At 36.3% G+C, this 27855-nt stretch overlaps 1 protein-coding gene across 9 annotated transcripts in view; it reads right to left on the reverse strand.

Moving 5' to 3' along the window:
* The window catches only part of DLGAP1 (DLG associated protein 1), an 853945-nt gene that overhangs the window by 31168 nt on the left and 794922 nt on the right, over positions 1-27855 (reverse strand). For all 9 annotated transcript variants that reach the window (XM_087439065.1, XM_087439064.1, XM_087439062.1 and 6 more), the window contains one exon: positions 17736-17827. In XM_087439065.1, the coding sequence (XP_087295191.1) occupies positions 17736-17827 (92 nt within the window). The remainder of the gene's footprint in view (positions 1-17735; positions 17828-27855) is intronic.

Consider the following 27855-nt stretch of genomic DNA (forward strand, 5'->3'; position numbering starts at 1 on the left):
GAGGGATGTTTTTGACTGCCAAAGGTCTTTCCAAGTCTGTGGTCCCTGAACTGGCTGTCAAAAGATGCTGTCTAGATTTTGGCTTTTGTTTTAACATCCTGCTTAGTTGAAAGGCACAAATCACTACAAGCCCAAATATTTACATATTTAAGTCACTTACAACCAAAAGAGATCTTTTATGTAGTTGACATTGTGCTAAAAGAGAAAACAATGCTACCTTTCCACGTGCTTGTTCTGCCCACTTATGAGGCCATGAGCTTTAATGTGTGAAGCAAGGAAGATTTTAAAAAACTCAGAATTTTCTAGAAATAGAGGTAATTTTGGTGAAAAACAAAAGTATAATAATCCTATTCGCCGAGGCATTTGTTTCTAGAAATGGGGAGCTCTCATAATAGATTGCTGGTGCTTTCCTTCAACACCTATGCCTCAGTCTGTGCATTCATAGACCTGCTGAAATGGCAGCTGTTATTAACAAGCTCATGTTGATGCCAGCATTTTATCCCCTTAGCATTAAGTGTGTCCTGAAGGCCTAAGTATTATTTTGTAACGTACAAAAGCTATACTAGAAGAGAAGGAGATGGCTCCACCAACTGGAGATAAGAAAGACCAGAGGTTTGTATGCAAATCATCAAAATCTGCTCCCATCTGCTCCCATTCCAATGCCATCAAACTAAATGAAAGGATCTTGGCTTTCCCTTTGCATACACACACCTCCAAACGTGCAAATCCTGCTCCAGACACTCACTGTTACCCAACTTCACCTATTTCACAATGGAATGGCGGGGGCAGGGGAGTTGATGAGGAAGGAAAAGAGGCCACAAAGTGATTTACTACCCATTTATTCTAGGAAAAGTTTTCTCCTCTCATTCTCTGGATGCTGAAGCAGTAGCACTGACTCGCACTTGTATGATCTCAGATAAAGATCCCAGGCAGTTAAGAAGTAGTTTACAAAGACGTAGATGGAAATATTAAATATACATACACCAGAAAAATAACATTCTGGAGTTTCCTTTCCAGAAAATTGCTGTGGGACCAGTAGCTTCTCTCTATATGACCGCTAAAGACAGATGTCAATTTGTCAATTTGACAATGTTAATAAATAACCAAAAAGTGTATAATTTCAAAGCCTCCCCTTAACACTTTTAGTTGTGAAAACCGAAGATGATTGCTTTATAAATTGTTCCAAGATACATCATAAATATCTAACCTTATGAGAGGTAACTGAGTTGCTATGGGGGCAGGAGGCCAGAACCTGTATCACACACTTATTCACGCTTATCTCTTGCTTCTGAACTAGAGATTACGACAGCAACACAGCAACATGGGGAATATGGCAGTAAGCAGAAAGGCAAGACCCAGGAGACTGGGCCTAGACCTCAGCTAAGAGTCTCCATCTGTGCATAATGCCACACTAAAATTGAGGAAACACTGCTGGAATGTGGAATCAGAGAACTTACACCTAAAAGAGGCTATTGGTGTTATTGTATAAAACTCCCAAATTTTAGAGACAGAGAGGTAAAGTTACTTTTAATTTGGATCTCTTAACAAGAAGGCTCTTTTTACTCCATGGTTTCCACACATTCTGTGACCTTCCAAGCCAGAGAGCAGTGCTAAATAACAAGGCTTACCCCACTTATAGGCCAAATAAAATCTATATCGATGACTTCTGCTTCTGGCCAAGATAGAGTAAGAATGACTGAAATTTACTCTTCTATCTGAAACAACTAAAACACTGGCAAAACATATGAAACAACTGTTTTTAAGACATTTGACGTCAGACAACGAAGGACACTGATCACTGAGATATGGGAAACAAATGAGGTCTCTGACTGCCCCTAATTAATGACTGGTGCAAGTTTCCAGGCTGCAGCACAGGGAGTGGTCCCCTTGTGGAGCCAGCAGTCTCCCTGACTTGATGAGACATCGCTGGGAGTCCAAGGAGGGCTATGCAGCTAGAGTTTGTAAGGCAGAGTGTGGGAGAGGAGAGAACTGCACAGAGAAAACCCCAGAGATCTGCACAGGGTCCCAGTAGAGCATTCACCTATGTTCAGTGCATGGGGTAAGAAACCTACCTATGGCTGGGGTATCTTTATTCTTCTTTGAAAGAAAAAGCTGACAAGCTAGAGTGCTATAGGCAGCAAAAAAATCTTTAAAAAATAATGACAAAATAATGAGTTTTTCAATATACAAAAGCTTAAAGAATTCATCATGAGTAGATGTGCACTATAAGAAAGGTTAAAAGAAGCCCTCTAAGGAGAAAGAAAATGATGCTAGATGGAAATTTGGATCTACACAAAAGAATGAAGAACACTGGAAATTGTAACTTTGTGGATAGATATATGACTTTTATTCTTATTATTTAAATCTCTTTAAAGATAATTGACTGTTTAAAGCAAAAATAATAACAATGTATTATGGTGCTTTAATATAATGTAGAAGTAAAATGTATAATAACAATAGCACAAACCTGCGAAGTGGAGAAATGGAAGCATACTATTGTAAGGTTCCTTTATATGAAGTGATTTAATTTTACTTGAAGGTAGATTATAGTAAATTAAAGATATATGTTTTAATACTTATAGCAACCACTAAAAATATAATGAAGAGTTATAGCTAATAAGCCAACAAAGGGAATAAAATGGAATCATAAAAAGATAGTTAATCCAAAAGAAGGCAGAAAAAAATGAACGATAGGACAAAGAAGAGATACAAGTAACAAATACAAGCTGGCAAACTTAAATCCAAGCATATCAACAGTAACATTGAATGTAAATGGTCTAAGCACCCCAATTAAAAGGAAGAGGTTGTAAGATTGGATTAAAAAGCGAGGCTCAACTATACGCTGCCTATAAAAAAACCCACTTTAAATATAAAGATACATATAGTTTAACAGTAAAAGAATGAAAAAGATACATCATGCTAACACTAATGAAAAGAAAGTTCAATTGGCTATCTTAATATCAGACAAGGTAGATTTCAGAATAAAAAATATTACTAGGGAGAAAGAGAGATATTTCATAATAATAAAGGGGTCAATTTATCAAGAGGACATAACAATCTTAAATGTTTATGCACCTACTAAAAGAGCCTCAAAATACATGAAGCAAAAACTGATAGAACTATAAGGAGAAACAGATGAATTCACAATTATAGTCAGAGATTTCAACACTACTCTTTCAATAATTGATAGAATATGTAGGCAGAAAATCAGAAAAAAATAGAAGAACTGAAAAACTAACCTGACCTAATTGGCATTTATAGAACACTCCACTCAAAAATAGCAGAATACACAGTTTTTCATGTGCACATAGACTATTTAGCAAGATAGACAATATTTTAGGCCATAAAACAAATCTCAATGAATTTGAAAGGATTCAAGACATAAAGTATGACCACAATGGAATTAAACAAAAATCAATAGCTAAAGGTTGGATCCTTACCTCACACCACATACAAAAGTTACCTCAAAATGAGTCAAAGGCCTAAATTTAAGAGTTAAAACTATAAAATTCCTGGAGGAAAACACAGTGGCAAATCTTCCTGATTTTGGATTTGGCAGTGGTTTCTTAAAAATAACACTGAAAAGCATAAGTGACAAAAGGAAAAACAGATAAACTTGCCTTCATAAAAATTAAAAACTTTTGTGCATCAAAGGATGCTATCAAGAGAGTAAAAAGACAGCCCAAAGAGTGGGAGAAAATATTTGTAAGTTGTATAACTGATAAGAGTCTAGTATCCAGAATATAAAAAGAACTCTTACAACACTCAACAACAAAAAGACAAATATCTCAATTTAAAAATGGGCAAAGGCCTTGAATAGACATTTCTCCAAAAAGATATACAAATGGCCAATAAGCACATGAAAAGATAATCAATATCATTAGTCATTAGGGAAATTCAAAGCCAAGCTACAATGAGATGCTACTTCATACCCACTAGGACAGTCATAATTTTTAAAACAGAAAATAAAACATGTTGGCCAGAATGTGGAAAAGTTAGAACCCTCATACATTGCTGATGGGAATGTAAAATGGTGTAGCCACTGTGGAATATAGTTTGGCACTTCCTCAAAAAGTTAAACATAGAATTATTGTATGACCCAGCAATTCTACTCCTAGATATATAACCAAAAGAATTAAAAACAGGTGATAAACAAAAGCTTGTAAACAAATGTTTGTAGCAGCTCTATTCACAATAGCCAAAAGGTAAAAACAACCCAATGGCTATTGACAGATGAATGAATAAACAAAATGTAGTATTACTATGCAATGGGTATTCAGCCACAAAAATGAAAGAAATACTGATACATGCTACAACATGAATGAACCTCAAAAACATTATTTTACTTGAAAGAAGCCAGACACAAAGACCACATACTATATGATTCCATTTATAAGAAATATCCAGAATAGGCAAGTTCATAAAGACAGAAAACAGATTAGTGGTTTCTAAGGGCTGGGAGGAAGGGTGAATGGGGAGTGACTGGATGTGTATGAGATTCTGTTTGGAGTGATGAAAATATTTTGGAACTAGATAGTGGTGATTACACAATATTGTGAATGTACTTAATGCCACTGAATTGTACACTTAAAATGGTTAAAATAGTAAATTTATGTTATATGTATTTCATGATAATTTAAAAAAATTGGTCAATGCAATTCATCATATTAACAATCTAAAATGAAAAATCTTGTCTCAATAGATGCAAAAAAAGCATTTGACAAAATCCAACATCCATTCTTGATCATGATTCCCAACATACTAGGAATAGAAGGGAACTTCCTCAACTAGATAAAGGGCATCTACAAAGAACTTAAAGCTCACATGATACTTAATGATGAAAGACTGAATATTTTCACTCAAAATCAGGAACAAGGCAAGGATTTCAATACTCATGACTTCTATTCAACATTGTATTGGAAGTTTTAGCCAGTGTAATAAAACAAGAAAAAGAATACATCCAGATGAAAAGAAGAAATAAATCTGTCTCTATTTGTAGATAGCATGATAGTCTATATAGAAAATCCTATGGAATCTACAAAAAAGCTACTAAAACTAATGGGTGAGCTTAATAACATTACAGGACAGAAGATCAACATACAAAAATTAACAGTATTTCTATGACCTAACAATGAACAATTGGAAATTGAAATAAAAATAAATATCACTTACAATAGCAGGAAAAAATGAAATATCTATGAATAAAATTGACAAAATATGTGTAAGACCTTAACATTGTAGATTATATAATATTGTGAAAGAATTTAAGGAAGATTAAATAAATGGAGAGACATTGTTAAGATATCAAATCTCCTGACATTGATGTATAGATTCAATGCAATCTCAATCAAAATCCAATAGGTCTTTAATAGAAATTAACAAACTCTTTCTAAAATTCATACGGAAGGGCAAAGGACCTAGAATAGCTTAAAAAAAAAAAAAAAAAGCTTTGAAAAAGAAGGAAGTTGAAAGACTTATACAACCTAATTTCAAAACTTATTATAAAGCTACAATAGTCAAGACAGTGTATATTCCATCCAAAAACTGCAGAATACAAATTCTTTTTGAATGCACATGGAACATTCTCCAGGATAGACCACATAAAACAAGTCTCAATAAATTTAAGAAGATTGAAATAATACCACACATCTTTTCTGAGCACAACAATATGAAACTAGAAATCAACTATAAGAAGAAAACTGGAAAAGCCACAAATATATGAGGATTAAACAAAATGCTACTGAACAACTATTGGGTCAATAAAGAAATCAAAGGATAAATAAAAAAATACCTGGAGACAAATGAAAATGAAAATGAAAATATGACATACCAAAATTTATGGGTACAGCAAAAGCAATACTATGAGAGAAGTTTATAGCAATACAGGCCTACCTCAAGAAACAACAAAAGTCTCAAATAAACAATCTAACAATGCACCTAAAGGAACTAGAAAAAAAAGAACAAACAAAGCCCCAAATCAGTAGAAGGAAGTAATAAAAATCAGAGCAGAAATAAATGAAATAGAGACTAAAAAAACAGTAGAAAAAAATCAATGAAACTAAGAGCTGGTTCTTTGGAAAAATAAACAAAATTGACAAACCTTTAGCTAGACTCATTACGAGACTCCAGCAAGAGAGAAGGCTCAATTTGATAAAATCCAAATGAAAGAGGAGAAATTACAATGGACACCACAGAAATACAAAGGATTATAAGAGAATACTATGAAAAGCTATATGCCAACAAATTGGATAATCTAGAAGAAATGGATAAATTCCTAGAATCATACAACCTTTCAAACTGAATCAAGAAGAAATAGAGAATCTGAATAGACCAATCATTAGTAAGGAGACTGAAACAGTAATCAAAAACCTCCCCAAAAAACAAAAGTCCAGGGCCAGACGGCTTCCCCAGTGAATTCTACCAAACATTCAAAGAAGCTTTAATACCTACCCTTCTCCAACTCTTCCAAAAAATTGAAGAGGAGGGGACGCTTCCTAACTCGTTCCATGAGGCGAATATTACCCTGATACCAAAACCAGACAAGTAAAACACAAAAAAATAAAATTACAGGCCAATATCATTGATGAACATAGATGCAGAAATCCTCAACAAAATACTAGCAAATGAAATACAACAAAACATTAAAAGGATCATACACCATGGTCAAGTGGGATTTATTCCAGGGATGGAGTTAAATATCTGCAAATTAATCAACATGATGTACCACATTGATAAAATGAAGAATAAAAACACATGATCATCTCAATAGATGCAGAGAAATCATTTGGCAAGATTCAGCATCCATTTATGATAAAAGCTCTCAATAAAATGGGTATAGAAGGAAAGTACCTCAACATAATGAAGGCTATATATGATAAACCCACAGCTAATATCATCCTCAATGGTGAAAAACTGAAAGCTATCTCTCTAAGAACAGGAACAAGACAAGGATGCCCACTTTCACCACTCTTATTCAACATAGTTTTGGAAGTCCTAGCCAGAGCAATCAGGCAATACAAGAAATAAAAGGGATCCAAATTGGAAAGGAAGAAGTAAAGGTGTCACTATTAGCAGATGACATGATTTTATAGATAGAAAACCCTGAAGAAGCCACCAAAAAATTGTTAGAAATAATAAACGAATACAGTAAAGTTGCAGGGTACAATATCAACATACAAAAATCAGTTGCATTTCAGGGCCCAGCCTGGTGGCATAGCTGTTAGGTTCGTGTGCTCCGCTTTGGCGGCCCGGGGTTCGCAAGTTCAGATCCTGGGCATGGACCTACATACCACTCATCAAGCTATGCTGTGGTGGCATCCCACATATAAAACAGAGGAAGATTGGCACAGATGTTAGCTCAGCAACAATCTTCCTCAAGCAAAAAGAGGAGGATTGGCAACAGATGTTAGCTCAGGGCCAATCTTCCTCACTAAAAAAAAAAAAAAAAAAGAACTAGAGCAAAGAATCCTAAAATTTATATGGAACAACAAAAGACCCTGAGTGGGCAAAGCAATCCTGAGAAAAAAGAACAAAGCTGGAGGTATTACACTCCTTGATTTCAAAATATACTACAAAGCTATAGTAACCAGAACACCATGGTGCTGGCAGAAAAACAGACACACGGATCAATGGAACAAAATTGAGAGCCCAGGAATAAACACACCTATGGACAGCTAATTTTTGACAAAGGAGCCAAGAACATACGATGGAGAAAGGAAAGTCTCTTGAATAAATGGTGTTGGGAAAACTGGACAGCCATGTGCAAAAGAATGAAATTAGACCATTATCTTACACCATACACAAAAATTAACTCAAAATGGATTAAAGACTTGAATGTAAGACCTGAAACCTTAAAGCTCCTAGAAGAAAACATAGGCAGTATGCTCTTTGATATCAGTCTTAGCATCATCTTTTTGAATACTGTTTCTCTCTAGGCAAGGGAAGCAAAAGAAAAAATTTAAAAAATGGGACTACATTAGATTAAAAATAAAAAGCTTCTGCACAGCAAAGGAAACCGTCAATAAAACAAAAAGACAGCCTGACAATTGAGAGAAGATATTTGCAAATATCTGAAAATGGGTTAATATCCAAAATATAAAAATTTTGGGCCCAGTGGCCCAAGCGGTTAAGTGCTTGTGCTCTGCTGCGGCAGCCCGGGGTTCCCCGGTTCGGATCCCGGGCGCACACCATCGCCGCCATGCTGTGGTGGCATCCCATATAAAGTGGAGGAAGATGGGCATGGATGTTAGCCCATGGCCAGTCTTCCTCAGCAAAAAAAGAGGAGGATTGGCAGATGTTAGTTCAGGGCCGATCTTCCTCACAAAAAATAAATAAATAAATAACTCATACAACTCAACAACAGCAAAACAAATAACAACAAAAAAACCCAAAAAACCCCCCCAAAACACACACAAAAAAATTAAAAAATAGGCAAAGGATCTGAACAGACATTTTGCCAAAGAAGATATACAGATGGCTAACAGGCACATGAAAAGATGTTCAACATCGCTAATTATTAGGGAAATGCAATTCAAAACTACAATGAGATAGCACCTCACACCTGTCAGAATGGCTATAATTAAAAAGATAGACATAACATGTATTGAAGAGGATATGGAGAAAAAGGAACTCTCATACACTGCTGGTGGGAATGTAAACTGGTGCAGCCACTATGGAAAACAGTATGGAGATTCCTCAAAAAATTAAAAGTAGAACTACTATATGATCCAGTATCCCACTTCTGGGTACATATCCAAAGAACACAAAAACATTAATTAGAAAAGATATCTGCACTCCTATGTTCACTGCAGCATTATTCACAACAACCAAGACTTAGAAGCCAACGTAAGTGCCCATCAATGGATGAATGGATAAGGAAGATTCCATATAATGGAATACTACTCAGCCATAAAAAAAAAAATGAAATCTTGCCATTTCTGACAACATGGATGTACCTTAGAGGTATTATGCTAAGCGAAATAAGTCAGATGGAGAAAGCCCAATACCATATGATTTCACTCATATGTGAAAGATAAAAACAACAGCGAACAAGCTCATAGATATAAAGATTAGATCGGTGGTTTCCAGAGGGGAAGGGGGTGGGGGAAGAGCAAAAGGAGTAAAGGGCACATGTGTACAGTGATGGATGGTAATTAGTCTTTGGGTGGTGAATATGATGTAGTCTACACAAAAATCGAAACATGATGTACACCTGAAATTTATATAATGTTATAAACCAATGCTACCTTAATAAAAAATAAATAAACAAAGACAGCATGGCATTAGCATGAAGATAGACAATTAAATCAATGGAACAGCAGAGAGAATGCAAAAATAGATCCATACATATATATCAATAAATATATGAAAAAAGGTACAAAGGATATTCATATGCAAAAATTAAGCTTTGATCCATACCTTGTACCATATATAAAAATTAACTTGACATGGGTCATAGACCACAAAATCTAAAACTATAAAAATTCCAGAAGAAAACAAAATCCTTGTGACCTTGACTTAGCCAAAGACTCCTTAGATATGACAGAAAAGCACAATCCATTAAAAAAATGGTACTTCATTAAAATTATGAATTTCTGCTCTTCAATTCCAAGAGAATGAAAAGACAAGCCACGGACTGAGAGAAAATATTTGCAAATCACATATCTGACAAAGTACTTATATCCAGAATATAAAGAATTCTCACAACTCAATAATACCATAAAGACAGCTCAATTTAAAAAGATTTGATTAGACACGTCACTAAAGAAGATATACAGATGGCAATTAAACACATGAAAAGTTGTTCAATATCATTATGCATTAGGGAAATGTAAAATGATACCACAATGAGATAACCACCTAGTAGCATTTCTGAAATTAAAAAGACCGGCCATACCAAATATTGACAATATGGAGCAACTGGGACTCTCACACAGTAGAAATAATATGGAATAACTGGAACTTCCACACAGTAGGAATGCAAAACATACAACCACTTTAGAAAACTCTTTGGCTGTTCCTTAAAACATTAAATATCCACATCCGATAAGACCCAAAGATTTCACTCCTAGGTTTTTACCTAAGAAAAATGAAAGCGTGTGTTAGACTTGTACACAAGTGTTCATAGCAGCTTTATTTGTAATAACTCCAAACTGGAAATAATGTAATTATTCATCAGTAGGTCAACACACAAATTTGGTATATCCATACATTGGATACTAATCTGCAATAAAAGATACTCTTGATACATACAAAACATGGATGAATCTCAAAGGAATTATGCCGACTGAGAGGAATCAGGCCAAAAAGAATGACATACTGCAGAATTCTATTTAAATAAAATTCTAGAAAATGCAAACCAGTGGGAGCAAGTAGGGAAAGGAGTGGTGGAGGAGAGGTGGGTGGGAAGGAGGGTGTGACTGTAAAGGGACAGGAGGAAACTTTAGGGGGTGATGGATGTGTTCTCTATTTTGATGGTGGTGATAGTTTCATTTCATATACGTAAATATATGTTTGACAAATATATGTCAAAACAAATCAAATTGTATGCTTTAAATATGTACAGTTTATTGTATGTCAATTAACTTCAATAAAGCTGTCAAAACAAAAAAAGCATATGATGGAATTTGAGGAGGACAGGTATCTGTGCCCTCAAGTGCTTCCCTCTGAATGTAAAGTGGTACAAATTTTTCCGGGAGCTATTTGCAAATGAATATCAAGAACATTTAAAACATGTAAAAATTCTTAGACCCAGTAACTCCATTACAGGAAATAGAATAACCCGAAATGGTAAAAATACTTATTGCACAAAGGAATTTATCATAATATTATACATTACTATTTTAGTCAGTCCACTTTTTATTTTTATTAAAGTTGTACATGCACACAGTTTTAAAATATCAAATGGTTCTACACGGCTGGCTATGAAAAATAGAAATTCCTGGCTCATTTGTGTAACGATTTTCTGCTCCAGAGGCACTCACTTTTAAATGCTATTTAAATAATAAAAATTGCTATTTTTTGATATTTTAGTTTTTATCTTTAGGAAAAATGAAGATTTAGATTTCTCTTACCTCATCACCACCCCTCCTCCCCATTCTCTCTCTCTTTCACATGCGCACACACAAATGCATTTCTGGTCTTTTCTGTATTTTTCTATTCTCCTGATATAGTTTCATTGTAAATTTGGATCAATATTCAGAACTTGCTTTTTATGACTACTTTATTATGACCAAGCCTAAATACTAGTCAGAAGTCAGCGCTTTGGGGAGGGGCTTATCCATTCTAATCATAAGTGTAGGGTGATCTGGCTGGGCTTTTACCTTGCAAAATCCTTGATGTAGGTGTCTTTCAGTCTTTGGGCTCAGGCTGGTCAGTTCCCCCACAACAGACTTCCATACTCCTGCCTAGAGAGAATATGCCTGGCTGCCGGGGTTCTCGGAACCAAGTGAGCATAAAGAGGCTTAGGGCAGGATGCCTCAACAATTTGTTTATAAATTTTTACTTATCCTCCTATTTTCTCTACAGTAACCGTGCCCTCAACTGTGCTGGTGTCCTCCAGACCAGACTCATTGTTTTAGTCTCTGAAGAAGAGAAACCTCCAGTCTTCTGCCAGAGAGGGGAAGGACTGTCACTTGGCTCTGCAGATCCAAGGAGGTTTTAGCTCCACCTTTATCCTATTTTCAGAGCTCCCAATGAGGTCAATTCCCTTGCCTTTTGTGGATTCTGAAATTTAAATCAAATTACATCTTGGATTTCTGCATCACTGGCTTTAGATTCAGCTTTCTCTGGTCGGCTGTCAGTTACCACTTGTCTATCTGCCTTACAGCTTCCAAAATTTTGCTGCTGTTGTTTTTTTCCGCCTCTCCTGTTCTCTTTATCCTTGGCAGTTTATGCCAAAACAAACAAAAAATCCTCTTACTGTCATTTAGTTTCAGAAACCCTCAAAGATAGATGTGTGTATTTTTTTTTTCAAATTCTTTAATCAAAAGTCAATCTAGAAATAATGTAGATATTCAACAGCAGGAGAATTTTTAATAATGAAAAAGCTTTTGTTATAATATTAGTTGATTTTTAAAATATTACTCAATTTTATACATAGGATGATTTCAACAACTTTTAAAATGTTCATGGAAAAAGTATGGGTAAAAATATACCCCTTTATTACTTCATGGTTAATGGGTGGGATTATGGAGGATTTTATTTTGTTTCTGTAATTTATAAAGTTTTACAACGCATAAATACTATCTTACTTTTCTTATCATTAATTAGATTATTCAGTAATACACAATTAGTATAGAAAAGATAGATAGTACTTAATAAGATATAGACACACACATAAATACAGTTTTTTCAATTACTCTAAAGCCCATCAGAGAGTTATAAACTGTTAACATGCTGCTGTATGTTTTCCTCCAAGTAAATATACTTACTATTTTTATAATGAAAATAAATAATATTCTTCTTCTTTGTGTCCACTGTTAGAGTCTTAGAGTCACTAGTGGGCTAATGTAAGAAAGTCTAATTTGAACCACTGTTGAAATACAATTGTTACTTGGAAGGAAAGGGGAGATTCCTGGGAGCCTCTTAGCTTTCTCACCTTAGTAAACAGAAAGGATTGGTTTACTAGATTTGCTAATTATCAGCTTGAAAGACAAGAATACCTCATGCAAATTCCTGGGGAGCAGTCAAAAGGATGAGAGAGAACGGGGACAGGATGTTTGGAGGCATTGGGATGGAGAACAGTGGCGGAGGTGAGTTTTCCTGGGGGAGGTGTTGTCAAGATTTGCCTGCTTTGCTTAGAATCAGTCCTGCAGATCAGCAAATATATGCTGTGTGGATCCTATCAACCAGTGCCACTGGCTGACTTGTGAAACAGAAGTTGAGCAGAAATAGGTAACGTTTGATGGAGATGAGGAGTTTCTTCACTGGTTTAAGAAAAGCAGTCTTGTTTCAAAACCACATTCATTCATTGTCCTTGGCTTGGTGTTGCCATGGCATTTAAACCAGTGACCTTTAGACAGCATTCCTCTGTGCACAGTCCCCACCAAGAGGCAGCCCTGGAGAATGGATGTGGCATGTCTGCACTCGATGGCATTTTGAGGATATCATGGCTGCCTGCAAATATACCAGGAAGATTTGTAATACTCCATTTCAATTCCTCTTCTTGAAGCAGATCGGTTAACTAGTGCATTTTATTTTTTACTAATGTGTTAACTTCTTCCTTTTGTTTCAATTTGGAACACTGAAGAGCCCTCTAAATTTACAAGTCTATCCCTTAATAGACAAATCAGCCAGATAGATTTTGCTATGTTAGATTTGGTTCCTAAATTGTGATGGATTCAAAAGGTGATAATGAGTTTTCTGGCCTCTTACGAAGTCTTTTAATCTTCCTCTCGTTGCACTATCTCTTTCTTTCTCTGGCTCTGTTTTCTTTCTCTCACTTTTTGTTAGGTTATTGTCAATCATCAGTCTGTTTATTTGGGGAAGGAAGAAATGGATGGTATTGGCCATTCAATGTGAAAACAAGAGTCTCATTTTTATCACTAGATTAAAAAAAAATCCCCCAGCAGTCAGTAGGTAATCTCATCTGCCCAATTTTGCATTTTAAGATCCTATCTATGGGGCTGGCCCATGGTGTAGTGGTTAAGTGCTGGTTAAGTGCGTGCGCTCTGCTGCTGCCGGCCTGGGGTTCAGATCCGGGCACGCACCAACACACCGCTTGTCAAACCATGCCGTGGCAGCGTCATGCTGTGGCAGCGTTATGCTGTGGCAGCGTTCCATATAAAGTGGAGGATGATGGGCACGGATGTTAGCTCAGGGCCAATCTTTCTCAAAAAAAAAAAAAAAGAATAAGAGAAATAAAAATTTTTATTTTCTCTTCATTTATTCTTTGTCTGATTTTTTTCTTCATGTACATCTGAGTTTCTGAACTATACAATTTTCCTTCTCTCTGAAGAACTTTTAACATTTCTCACAAAGCAACTGTACTGGAACAAACTCCCTCAATTTTGGTTTGTCTGAGAAAGTCTTTATTTCTCCTTCACTTTTGAAGGATAATTTCAAAGAGTACAGAATTCTAGGCTGGTGGTTTGTTTTCTCAAATATTAAATATTCCACTCTACTCTCTTCATATTTGCATGGTTTCTGGGAACACTCATGTAATTCTTATCTTTGCCCCTCTAAAGGAAAGGTGTGTTTTCTGTCTGGCTTCTTTCAGGATTTTTTCCTTGATTTTCTTTAAATATGATATGCGTAGGTGTAAGGTATTGGGCATTTATCCTGCTTGGACTTCTATGAGCTTCTTGGATCTGTGGTTTGGTATCTGTCATTAATTCAGGGAAATTCTCAGTCACTATTACTTCAAATATTGCTTCTGTTCTTTTCTCTCTTTCTTTCTTTCTGGTATTCCCATTATACACGTTACACCTTCTATAAATATCCCAGTTTTTGGATATTCTGTTCTGATTTTTTTTCAGTTTTTTTTGCTCTTTGCTTCCAGTTTTGGAAGTTTCTACTGTTATATCCTTAAGCTCAGAGATTCTTGCCTCAGCTGTGTCTAGTCTACTAATGAGCCCATCAAAAGCATTCTTTCTTTCTGTTACAGTGTTTTTGATCTCTAGCATTTCTTTTTTATTCTTTCTTCCAATTTCCATCTCTCTGCTTACATTATCCATCTGTTCTTGCATGCTGTCTACATTTTCCATTAAAGTCCTTAGCATATTAATGATAGTTTTAAAAAATTCCTGGTCTGAAAATTTCAACATTCTTGACATATATGACTCTGGTTCTGATGTTTGTTCAGTCTCTTCAAGCTGTGTTTTCCACCTTTTACTATGCCTTGTAAATTACTGTTGAAAGGTGGACATGATGTACCAGGTAAAAGGAACTGTGGTGAACAGGCCTTTAGGAATGTGATGGTGGGGTGAGCGAGGAGGGGAAGCATTCTATAGTCCTATGATTAGGTCTCAGTCTTTTGGTGAGCCTGTGCCCCTGGACTGTGAACTTCAACAGTGCTTCTCAGTTCCTCTCCCCCTATGTGGGATAGGATGGCTAGAGGGAGCTGGGGTTGGGTATTTCCCTTCTCCCATGTGGAAGGCTAGGGGGAACTGGAGTTGGGCATTTCCCTTCCCCTAGGTAGGTTAGGCTCTGATAAAAACCCAGGAGGTTTGGTTCTGGTAAAATAGTTTCTCCTGAGGGCAAATCTTGTTAAGAACAGAATGCTCTGGCATATTTCAATGTGGTTCCTTTTCCCCTCTATCTGCCAGAAGCACGAGGGGGTTTTTCTCTAATATTCACTGTGAGGAGCTGGTAGACCTACTGGAGGTAAAACTCACAAAAATGTGGACACCCCCCTATAACTGGGTCCTCCTGAAGTTTTTAACTCTCAGACTTGCCTTCCCTGAGCTTCCAGCAATTCATCAATTACAGTTAGGTTCTCCTAACCTATGACTGATTCCCATGGAGGTTTCTGCTTGTGGGTTTCTACTCCAGTAAGTTGTGATTCTCTCTATCTATCTGTCTCTCTGATTTTGGCGGCAGTGGTTTGCCCTGTGACCTCACTTCTCTGACTGATTTAAGAAGAGCTGTCAATTTTTCAGTTTGTTCAGCTTTTACTTGTTGTTAGGACAGAGTGGCAACGTCTAAGCTCCTTACATGCTGGACCAGAACCACGTATTATCTTCTTTTTACATATAAGGATATTCAGTAATTTGATCAAGGCACCCCAGCTGGAACCTGGCAGAGCCAGGATTTGAATCTAGATGTTCTGGCTCAAGAGTCTGTGCTCTTAACCACCACACCATTGAGGAAAACAAGTAAGTTGGGCTATTGGGGGAAGGAGGAATATGTTTTCTTTTCTTTTTTAAATTTATTTATTTTTCCCCCAAAGCCTCAGCAGATAGTTGTATGTCATAGCTGCACATCCTTCTAGTTGCTGTATGTGGGATGCGGCCTCAGCATGGCCGGAGAAGCAGTGCGTCGGTGCGCACCCGGGATCCGAACCCGGGCCGCCAGTAGCAGAGCACGCGCACTTAACTGCTAAGCCATGGGGCCGGCCCAGGAATATGTTTTCTTACCATGAGATCTTTCATGTCTACTAAGTTTACGTTTTCAAAAAATTTTCTAAAACAATTACAGGAACATGCGCCAGAAAGGTTGGTTTGAAAATAATGATGACTAAAACTTGAAGTAGATACCATAACTAAACATTTTAGAGTAAAATAAAAAATCACTCCTAAACCTACCATTTTTACAGATTACATTTCAGTGCTTGTCTATCTTCATGAATATTATACGTGGGTATTATGTATTCAACTTTTTCACTTAACATTGTATCATGGGAATTTCCCCATGTTTCTCTAATTCTTTATAAATTACATTTAATAGCTGAATAATATTCTACCTTGGTGACGTGCTATTATTTACAAAAGCGTTCTCTTATTGTTTGACATTTGATAATTAATATTTTTCTTTTACAATGATAGAGAATGTTCCACAATTGTTTCCCTTCCATTGAGTGATTTCATTCAGGATAGGCCCACACATATGATTAGTGGGTCAATGGGTATAGATAGATGTATAACTATTGCTGCATTAGTTTCTAGAAGAGTTGTACCAATTTTCTGGGCTTCCAGCATTGTATAATTATATAAAATATAATTACATAAAAATATTATATATACATAGATGAAAACGTCTTAGATGCAAGTGCGATGTCAGTACCAGGAGGCTCTAAAATATGAACTGATGTATGACTTCTTTTCAGATTTTCATTTCATGTTACATGTAGCCTTGCATATAGGAGACATTCCATAGATATTTATTGAATCGATGGATGATGGAGGGATGGATGATTGAGGGATGGATGACATCCAACTGATTTCCCCTAATTAACACACAGAAAGTTAGTGGTAAGGTTCAGACGATATCTTGATTTATAATATAGAGCTCTTTCTCCTACCATAACTGCAGTTTTACTTCATTCAGCCAACATTTACTTTATACTTAGTATGTTCAAAGCACAGTTTTGGAAGCTGGCAGTACTACTATTAATAAATCATAGTTCCATCCATCATGGACCTCACAGTTTGATTGGGAAACTCATGTACTTTTTTGGATCAAGTTCTCATTTATAAAATGAATGTAGTGACCTCAGAAGTCCCTTCCAACTCCTGGATTTTGTGATCTTCTGAAACTCTAAATTTCCCATTTCTAGATACTACGATTCTAGAGGAAACTTATTTTAAAGAGCATTCTAAAGTAACTGGTGATTCAGGATAACAATAGGGAAATCTTCTCTTTTTCCTCATCCTCATTCATTCATTCATTCATTCATCATTCATCAAATGCATACTAAACACCAGACACTATTAAGTGCTAGGAATAAAAATAGGAATAAGATTAGACCTCTTCTCTTAACAAGTCTACAGTCCAAAATGGGAAGGCATTTTGAAGAGGAATAGTTTGGCAACACAACAGTACTATACACAGTATTTATGTGTATGTGAATGTGATGTGCTTACTCTACTATTCTAGCTAAAACTTAAATGGAGTGGTCTCCAGTATAAAGTAGAGGAGGGAATCAGCTAATATTGATTGATTCAAGCTTACCCTCTAAATGCTCCCAAAGGTTAATGGAAAATATCATTGAATCTTGTAGGTTTATCATGGGGAAAAATACTTGTACCATACTTGCCAACATCAAGACGAAAGAGGACGAATGCGTGTGGACTCACCATTTCTCTTCTTCTACTTGCACTCCTACGGACTGGAACTTACTGGGTGCTTTATTTTCCCCTGTTTTGTCAGGTTCTTCAGCATCATCCACCTGAAGACATAATTAAATAAGTAGAAGTGCTCCATTTTAGTCATCTCACTTGAAAACCAAATACCACATTTTGTTAGAAACATCTGTAGTATTACTGGAATGTTTTGTGATTTGTAACCTTTTCATTCAACATTGTGTATTTGATGAGAGCCATCACTACATTATTAGTGTGCACTTTGACTCTGTTGATCTTTGTAAAATGCAATTTTGTTCACTCTCAAGGTGCCTAATAAATGTCTACTTACCTGTGAGCAGTATGTTAGAAGGGAGCACTACATGCAAATATGTTCTTGGAAGTTTTGAATTTGCAGATAACAAAATACAAAAGAAGGAAGAAAATTCATTTATTGTAGTTAGAATTGTTGATATTGGGAGATATAGGTATTATATTATCATTATTATTAACTTTATTAATAACATTTTTATAAAATTTTATTTAAAAATCTTCATTTTTTTCCCTTAAACTAAGGAATTGGCTTTTACTATCACTGTATAGTTTCTAAATAGTTATGTATATATTACAGCTCATGTAGAAAATGTGTCCATATACAATGGAGAGCTTACGTGACAGATTAGGCCCCCAACCCTGATTTGAAATACATTTTATGACTATTCAGAGCAATTAGGTTTATTCCTCTTTTTTTCCCTATGTATTTAATAAATTATTTTTTCTAAATATAAAAGCAATTCAATGTAAGTTATATAAAATTAAAATACAGAAGTATATGATGTAGAACGCTCAAGTTCCCCAAGAATCACTGTCACTCCTTTGATGCATATTTGTCCATCTTTTAATATATATATTATATATATAAATGATTATTAATACTAAATTTACACAGATGAGATTATACTATATATATTCTTTCTGCATTTTGCTTTATTCAGTAACACTGCTATCTTTTGGACATTGTATCGCATCAGCAAATATAGCTCTAACTCAAGCCTTTTGTTGGCTACATAAATACTCCTTTTAATGACTATGTAAGCAACATGGGCATCAGGGTAATTTTCTCTTTGTTGCTATTACATACAGTATTACAGTTAACATTTTATATGTATCTTTACAACAATTGTACAAATGTTGTTTGGGAAAAAGTCTTAGAAGTAGAAATGTTAGATGGAAGGTATGGAGCATGTTCAACTACAAAGAATATTACCAAATTGCTCTTCAAAGCATTTATCATCCTGCCATAACCAGTGTATGGGAGTATCCATTTCCCTACAACCTCATCAGTACTAAATATTGGCAAACTTGAACATTTTTGCTAATGTCACAGGTGAAAAATATGTGTTGGCCTCTTGTACTTCTATCTGTAAATTGCCTATTCATATCCTTTGTTAGTTTTTTGGGATTGTTTTTCCTATTGAGTTGTTTTTATTTTCTTATTTATAGGATCTCTTTATATCTTATGACCTTAATAGCCCTTTCTCAGTTATTTATGCTGTAAATAATTTCTCCCAGTTTATCATTTGTCTTTTAAACTTTGTCCTTCATTGTAGAGAATCTTAAATTACTATGTAGTCAAATGTAGCTTTTATGGTTTGGAAAGGCCTTCTTTACCAAGAGCATAGTTTTTGAAGTTCTCTTTTATTTACTTTTATCCTTTCTTTTGTTTTTTTGTGTCATATTTAGTTCTTAAATCCACCATCCTGAAATGTTTTTGTGTAAGATATAAAGTAGAGATCTAAAACTGTTTTGCCCAGGAAGATCATCAATTGATCTGGCTCCTTTTATTAACTAATTCATCTTTTTGATTTGAGATGCCAGTTTTATCTTATGCCAAACTTTACCCATATATATTTACCCACACATCACCATATATAGAGACTTATTTTTAGTCTATTGATCTACTGGTCTTACTTTTACTTCCTCTCTTTTTTTCCTAATATAATTTTGTAATAAATCTTAATATTTTATATGGCAAGTCTCCTCTTGTAGTTCTTTTGTTGTTGTTAGTTAAATATTGATTTTCTTTAATAAAAATTCCATGTCCTTGATATTATTATCATGTCAGTGTTCCTTTTCTTTAATCTAATTACGGACTTTGGGCAATGCCTTCCATTAATGTTTACATTTTTTTTCTATTTTACTGCACTTTTGCAAAGCACTTTCACACTCATCTCCTTTGACCATTATAATTACCCTTTAATGTAGACTAGGCAGATGTTATTACTTTCATTGTTCACATTAAGAAATTAAGGCTCATAGCTAACTTGTCTAAAATCACACATCTAGGAAGTGGTAGAACAAGAACTAGCTTCAAATTTTCTGGTGCTTCCTCTGGTGGTATTTCCTCTGTCCATGGTGTGGTGGCTGTGAAAATGCACTGCTCAGCTCTTCTGTTGGGAGGAGTGTAGTTGAGTGACCTTCCCCATTGCTGCTCCTCTTGATCCACCAGAGGCTGAGGCTGTGCTGCCCCAGCCAATGATAGAGCACTGTGGGCATATTATTGCAGGCCCGTTCCTGTGAGATATGGGTTTTCTGTTACAGGTGACTTGGGCTTAAGGACTCACCGCGGATCTAGCCAAACCTTCATTGGAACTGCCCTATAGTCTAGAGGTTCTCCATGCACAATCCTCCTTTCTCTACAGGTGTCAGAGCTGCATCATGGTCTGAAAGTGCTCCCTGCCATTTCTAGCTTCCTCCTCTTTGTCTTTCACAAGCACTCCTCCTAATAAATCTCTCTCTCTTTCTCTTGCATCTTTAATCTGGTTTTGGAGAACCCTAATTAATAAACATGGAGCCCTCAACTTTTGCAGTTCTTTTTTTAAAAAAATATAATTAAGGGCCGGCCCCGTGGCTTAGCGGTTAGGTGCGTGCGCTCCGCTGCTGGCGGTCCGGGTTCGGATCCCGGGCGCACACCGACACACCGCTTCTCTGGCCACGCTGAGGCCGAGTCCCACATACAGCAACTAGAAGGATGTGCAGCTATGACATACAACTATCTACTGGGACTTTGGGGGAAAATAAATAAATAAAATTATTAAAAAAAAAATGTAATTAAAAATACCCCCCAAATCTCTAGGTTATTTCAGGGTATTAACTTCTTCTAAATAAAATTTCATATCAAATTATCAAATCCCTTCTCCCAGCCTCTACCAAGTGATAAAAATTACATAGGAATTTTTATTAGAATTTCTTTAAGTACTTGTATTAATTTTGAGAGAATTGCTATCTTTACACTATGAGGTATTCCTGTGTAGGAATATTGAATAGTTCTCCATTATTCAGATCACCTATATTTTGTATAAGGGAAGTTTTTATATTCTTTTCAGATAGGTGTTATATATTCTTGCTCAATCCTGTTTTTTATAGTTTTTGTTACCATTGTGAATGGGATCTTTTTGTTCCATTACATTTTCTGTTTGTTAATAATATAGAGAAAAGTTATTAATTTCTCCATATTTATATTGTATTCTTTCAGTCTACTGAATTCTAATGGTTTTTTGCTGATTTCCATTGCATCTTCTAGGTGGACATGCATATTATGTGCCAATAAAAGCAATTTTGCTATTTCTTTTGAATATTTATACCTCATTTTACTTTCCTGCTTTGTGTGTTGGCTAATAAGGGCAAATAGTACTGAATAAAGCTGTGAAAACAGGAATCCTTATCTGGTTTCTGACTCTAATTGGAATATCTCTAGCATTTCACCTTTAAATATAAATTTAATTTGGTTTCTTATGGATGCTTTTGATCATTTTGATATTTTGAATAGTTTCTGGATTTTACCAAATACTATATTTTTTAGCATCTATCTGGATATCATATTTTTCCCCCTAAGGCTAAAATAACTTTGAAATTCTGTAACATACAATACTTAGTAATGGTATATTAAAAAAAGAAAAAATATATGTGTATATTTGAATCAATTCTCAAATTTAGTTAGAATTTTTTTTTTTTAATTTTTTGTTTATTGCAGTAACATTGGTTTGTAACATTGTAAAAGTTTCAGGTGTATATCATTGTACTTCTATTTCTGCATAGATTACATCATGTTCACCACCAAAATACCAATTACAACCCATCACCACACACATGTACCGAATCATCCCTTTCACCCTCCTCCTTCCCCCCTTCCCCTCTGGCAACCACCAATCCAATCTCCGTCCCTATGTGTTTGTTCATTGTTGTTATTATCTACTACTTAATGAAGGAAATCATACGGTATTTGACCTTCTCCCTCTGACTTATTTCACTTTGCATTATACCCTCAATGTCCATCCATGTTGTCACAAATGGCTGGATTTCATCGTTTCTTATGGCTGAGTAGTATTCCATTGTGTATATATACCACAGCTTCTTTATCCATTCGTCCCTTGATGGGCACTTAGGTTGCTTCCAAGTCTTGGCTATTGTGAATAACGCTGCAATGAACACAGGAGTGCATGTACCTTTGCAAATTGGTGTTTTCAAGTTCTTTGGATAAATACCCAACAGTGGAATAGCTGGATTATATGGTAGTTCTATCCTTGATTTTTTGAGGAATCTCCATACTGTTTTCCATAGTGGCTGTACCAGTTTGCACTCCCACCAGCAGTGTATGAGAGTTCCCTTCTCTCCACATCCTCTCCAACACATGTTGTTTCCTGTCTTGTTAATTATAGCCATTCTGACAGGTGTGAGGTGATATCTCATTGTAGTTTTGATTTGCATTTTCCTGATAGTTAGTGATTTTGAACATCTTTTCATGTGTCTGTTGGCCATCTGTATATCTTCTTTGGAGAAATGTCTGTTCAGGTCTTTTGCCCATTTTTTAATTGGGTTGTTAGTTTTTTTGTTGTTGAGATGCATGAGTTCTTTATATATTTTGGAGATTAAGCCCTTATCAGATGTATGGTTTGCAAATATCTTCTCCCAATTGTTAGGTTGTCTTTTCATTTTGTTGATGGTTTCCTTTGCTGTGCACAAGCTTTTTAGTTTGATGTAGTCCCATTTGTTTATTTTTTCTATTGTTTCTCTTGCCCGGTCAGACATGGTGTTTGCAAAGATGTTGCTAAGACCGATGTGGAAGAGCGTACTGCCTATGTTTTCTTCTAGAAGTTTCATAGTTTCAGGTCTTAGATTCAAGTCTTTAATCCATGTAGAGTTAATTTTTGTGTATGGTGTAAGGTAAGGGTCTACTTTCATTTTTTTTGCATGTGGCTATCCAGTTTTCCCAACACCATTTGTTGAAGAGACTTTCTTTTCCCCATTGTATGTTCTTGGCTTTTTTGTCAAAGATTAACTGTCCATAGACGTGTGGGTTTATTTCTGGGCTTTCGATTCTATTCCATTGATCTGTGTGTCTGTTTTTGTGCCAGTACCATGCTGTTTTGGTTACTATAGCTTTGTAGTATATTTTGAAATCAGGAAGTGTGACACCTCCAGCTTTGTTCTTTTTTCTCAGGATTCCTTTAGCTATTCGGGGTCTTTTGTTGTTCCATATAAATTTTAGGATTCTTTGTTCTATTTAATTTTAGGATTCTTTGTTCTATTTCTGTGAAAAATGTTTTGGAACTTTGATAGGGATTGCATTGAATCTATAGATGGCTTTAGGAAGTATGGACATCTTAACTATGTTAATTCTTCCAATCCAAGAGCATGGAATATCTTTCCATTTCTTTGTGTCGTCTTCAATTTCTTTCAGAAATGTTTTATAGTTTTCGGTGTACAGATCTTTCACCTCTTTGGTTAAGTTTATTCCTAGGTATTTTATTCTTTTTGTTGCAATTGTAAATGGGATGGTATTCTTAATTTCTCTTTCTGCTACTTCGTTGTTAGTGTACAGAAATGCAACTGATTTTGGTATGTTGATTTTGTATCCTGCAACTTTACCATATTCGTTTATTACTTCTAAAAGTTTTCTGGTGGATTCTGTAGGGTTTTCTATATACAAAATCATGTCATCTGCAAATAGTGACAGTTTCACTTCTTCCTTTCCAATTTGGATCCCTTTTATTTCTTTCTCTTGCCTGATTGCTCTGGCTAGGACTTCCAGTACTATGTTAAATAGGAGTGGTGACAGTGGGCATCCTTGTCTGGTTCCTGTTCTTAGAGGGATAGCTTTCAGTTTTTCACCATTGAGGATGATATTAGCTGTGGGTTTCTCATATATGGTCTTTATTACGTTGAGGTACTTTCCTTCTATCCCCATTTTATTCAGAGTTTTTATCATAAATGGATGCTGTATCTTGTCAAATGCTTTCTCTGCATCTATTGAGATGATCATGTGATTTTTGTTCTTCATTTTATTAATGTGGTGTATTACGTTGATTGATTTGCGAATGTTAAACCATCCCTGCATCCCTGGAATAAATCCCACTTGATCATGGTGTATAATCTTTTTAACGTATTGTTGTATGCGATTTGCTAGTATTTTATTGAGGATTTTCGCATCGATGTTCATCAGTGATATTGGCCTGTAATTTTCTTTTATTGTGTTGTCCTTGTCTGGTTTTGGTATCAGGGTAATGTCAGCTTCGTAGAATGAGTTAGGAGCTTCCCCTCTCCTCAATTTTTTGGAAGAGTTTGAGAAGGATAGGTATTAAGTCTTCTTTGAATGTTTGGTAGAATTCACCAGGGAAGCCGTCTGGTCCTGGACTTTTATTTTTGGGGAGGTTTTTGATTACTGTTTTGATCTCCTTACTGGTGATTGGTCTATTCAAATTCTCTACTTCTTCTTGATCCAGTTTTGGAAGGTTGTATGATTCTAAGAATTTATCCATTTCTTCCAGATTGTCGAATTGGTTGGCATATAGCTTTTCATAGTATTTTCTTATAATCTTTTGTATTTCTGAGGTGTCTGTTGTAACCTGTCCTCTTTCATTTCTGATTTTACTTATTTGTGCCTTCTCTCTTTTTTTCTTGGTGAGTCTAGCTAAAGGTTTGTCAATTTTGTTGATCTTTTCAAAGAACCAGCTCTTGGTTTTATTAATTTTTTCTATTTTTTTTTTGTCTCTATTTCATTTATTTCTGCTCTGATTTTTATTATTTCCCTTCTTCTACTGATTTGGGGCTTTGTTTGTTCTTCTTTTTCCAGTTCCTTTAGGTGCATTGTTAGATTGTTTATTTGAGATTTTTCTTGTTTGTTGAGATAGGCCTGTATCGCTATAAACTTCCCTCTTAGAACCGCTTTTGCTGTATCCCATAAATTCTGCCATGTCGTATTTTCATTTTCATTTGTCTCCAGGTATTTTTTGATTTCTTCTTTGATTTCTTCGTTAACCCAGTCGTTGTTCAGTAGCATTTTCTTTAATCTCCATGTATTTGTGGCTTTTCTGATTTTCTTCCTATAGTTGATTTCTAGTTTCATACCGTTGTGGTCAGAAAAGATGCTTGGTATTATTTCAATCTTCTTAAATTTATGGAGACTTGTTTTGTGGCCTAATATGTGATCAATCCTGGAGAATGTTCCATGTGCATTTGAAAAGAACGTGTATTCTTCGGTTTTGGGATGGAATGCTCTGTATATATCTACTAGGTCCATCTGTTCTAGTGTGTCATTTAAGGCCAATGTTTCCTTATTGATCTTGTGTTTGGATGATCTATCCATTGGTGTAAGTGGAGTGTTAAAGTCCCCTACTATTATTGTGTTACTGTCTATTTCTGTTTTTATGTCTGTTAATAATTGCTTTATATATTTGGGTGCACCTACATTGGGTGCGTAGATATTTACAAGTGTTATATCCTCTTGTTGGATTGTTCCCTTGATCATTATGTAATGCCCTTCTTTGTCTCTTTTTACAGTTTTTGTTTTAAAGTCTATTTTGTCTGATATGAGTACTGCTACCCCAGCTTTCTTTTCATTGCCATTTGCGTGGAGTATCTTTTTCCATCCCTTCACTTTCAGTTTGTGAGTGTCCTTAGGTCTGAAGTGTGTCTCTTGTATGCAGCATATATATGGGTCTTGTTTTTTTATCCAGTCAGCCACCCTATGCCTTTTAATTGGAGCATTTAGTCCATTGACGTTTAAAGTAGCTATTGATAAGTATGTACTTACTGCCATTTTTTAACTTTTTTTTCTTTCTTTTTTCTCAGTGTTTTAGTAGTCCTTCTCTGTTCCTTACTTCTTCTATACAGAATTGATGGTCACTTTAGTTTGACCTCTGTCTGAAAGCTCTACTCTTTAACTCCCCTCCTCCCTCCTTTTATGTTTTTAATATCATATCTAACCTCTTTTTTGTGCATTTGTATCCATTACGTTCTAATCATGGAAATAGATAATTTTTCCTATTTGTGGTCTTCTCTTTTCCCCTTAAATCAGTCCCTTTAACATTTCTTGTGGCACTGGTTTTTTGGTGACAAACTCCTTTAATTTTTGCTTATCTGGGAAAATTTTGATCTCTCCTTCCATTTTGAATGATAACCTTGCTGGGTAGAGTATTCTTGGCTGTAAGTTTTTTCCTTTTAGCACTTTAAATATATCGTGCCATTCTCTTCTAGCCTGTAAGGTTTCTGCTGAGAAGTCAGCTGATAGCCTTATGGGGTTTCCTTTGTATGTAACTTGACATTCTCTTGCGGCTTTTAGGATTCTCTCTTTATCTTTAATTCTGGACATTTTGATTATGATGTGTCTTGGTGTGGGCCTCTTTGGGTTTATCTTGTTTGGGGCTCTCTGTGCTTCCTGTACCTGGATGTCTGTTTCCTTCCTTAGGGTAGGGAAGTTTTCATCTATTATTTCTTGAAATAGATTCTCTGCCCCCTTGTCTCGCTCTTCTCCTTCCGGGACACCTATAACACGGATGTTAGTGCGCTTGATGTTGTCCCAGAGGTCCCTTAGACTGTCCTCACTCTTTTTAATTCTTTTGTCTTTTACCTGTTCACCTTGGGTAATTTCTTCTAGTCTTTCTTCCAGCTCACAGATCCGTTCTTCTGTATCCTCTACTCTGCTTTTGAGTCCCTCTAATGAATTTTTCATTTCCAGTATTGTATTCTTCATTTCTGATTGGTTCTTTTTTATATCTTCCATTTCTTTGTTGACATTCTCACTGAGGTCATCTATTCTTCTCCCCAGATCAGTGAGCATCCTTAACCCTCTTAGTTTGAACTCTCTGTCGGGTAGGTTGCTCATTTCTGTTTCACTTAGTTCCTTTTCTGGGGTTTTGTCCTGTTCCCTTACTTGGAATGTATTCTTTTGCCTCCTCATTTTGCCTCTTTCCCTGTGCTTGTGTCTACGTATTAGGTAGGTCAGCTACGTCTCCTGCTCTTGGATAGGTGACCTTATGTAAGTGATGCCTTAGGAGGCTTCCAGTGTGCTTCCCTCAGTTCTCAATGTTCCAGGGGTGGCCCCTATGTGGGCTACGTGTGTCCTTCTATTGTGGCCTGTTAGCTCTCCCTATAGGCTCCCAGGAAGGCTGAGTTATGCTCCTGGCCAGCTGTTGTAATGCTCAGCTGCTTGTAGTTGTTGTGGGCCCTTCAGTCTCTTTATCAGGTGTGGGCCACCCCAGCACAGTTGGCTGTAAGTTCTAATACCACATTTGTGTTGCAGTATTTCTTTTAACTGAGTAGGCCCCCAGCGTGGCAGGTTGTTAGGCTCAGGGCCTTACAATTGCTGCAAGCCTCTAGCCTATTATGTCTCTTGTCAGCTTCTGAGGATTGCAGCTGGGTGGGGCTGGCCTCAGGCACAGGAACACCCAATTGTTTCAGGCTTTGGAAGGTGGGGCAAACCTCTTATGTGGGTCTTTGAGAAGCACAAGTCTTCTGCAGCTGACAAGCCCTGTTGCCCACAGGTCCACACACACAGTCAACACAGTCCTGCCCCGTGTGAGCTCCCCGACCTCCCCTAACGGACCCAGTCTCTCCAGGGCGGGAGCCCCACACACTCCGCCACTGCCCCACACCCTCCACCCGCTCCTTGTGCACACCCTGCCCCGCTCAAGGTGGCTCAGTTGCCAGGCTGCAGGGAATCCAGTCACCAATCTATGCGGCCCACACGTTGCCTGAGGGCTTGTTGTTGGGTGGGGCCAGTCTCTAGGGTGGGCTGCCTGCCCTGGCTGAGCTGGATTAAATCGGTGCTCTAGCGGGTGGAGCAGACCCTGGGCTA

This window comes from Ceratotherium simum, chromosome 14 (genome assembly GCF_057802395.1).
Source record: "Ceratotherium simum simum isolate JZ-2026a chromosome 14, ASM5780239v1, whole genome shotgun sequence".
In the NCBI taxonomy this organism is placed as follows: Eukaryota; Metazoa; Chordata; class Mammalia; order Perissodactyla; family Rhinocerotidae; genus Ceratotherium; species Ceratotherium simum.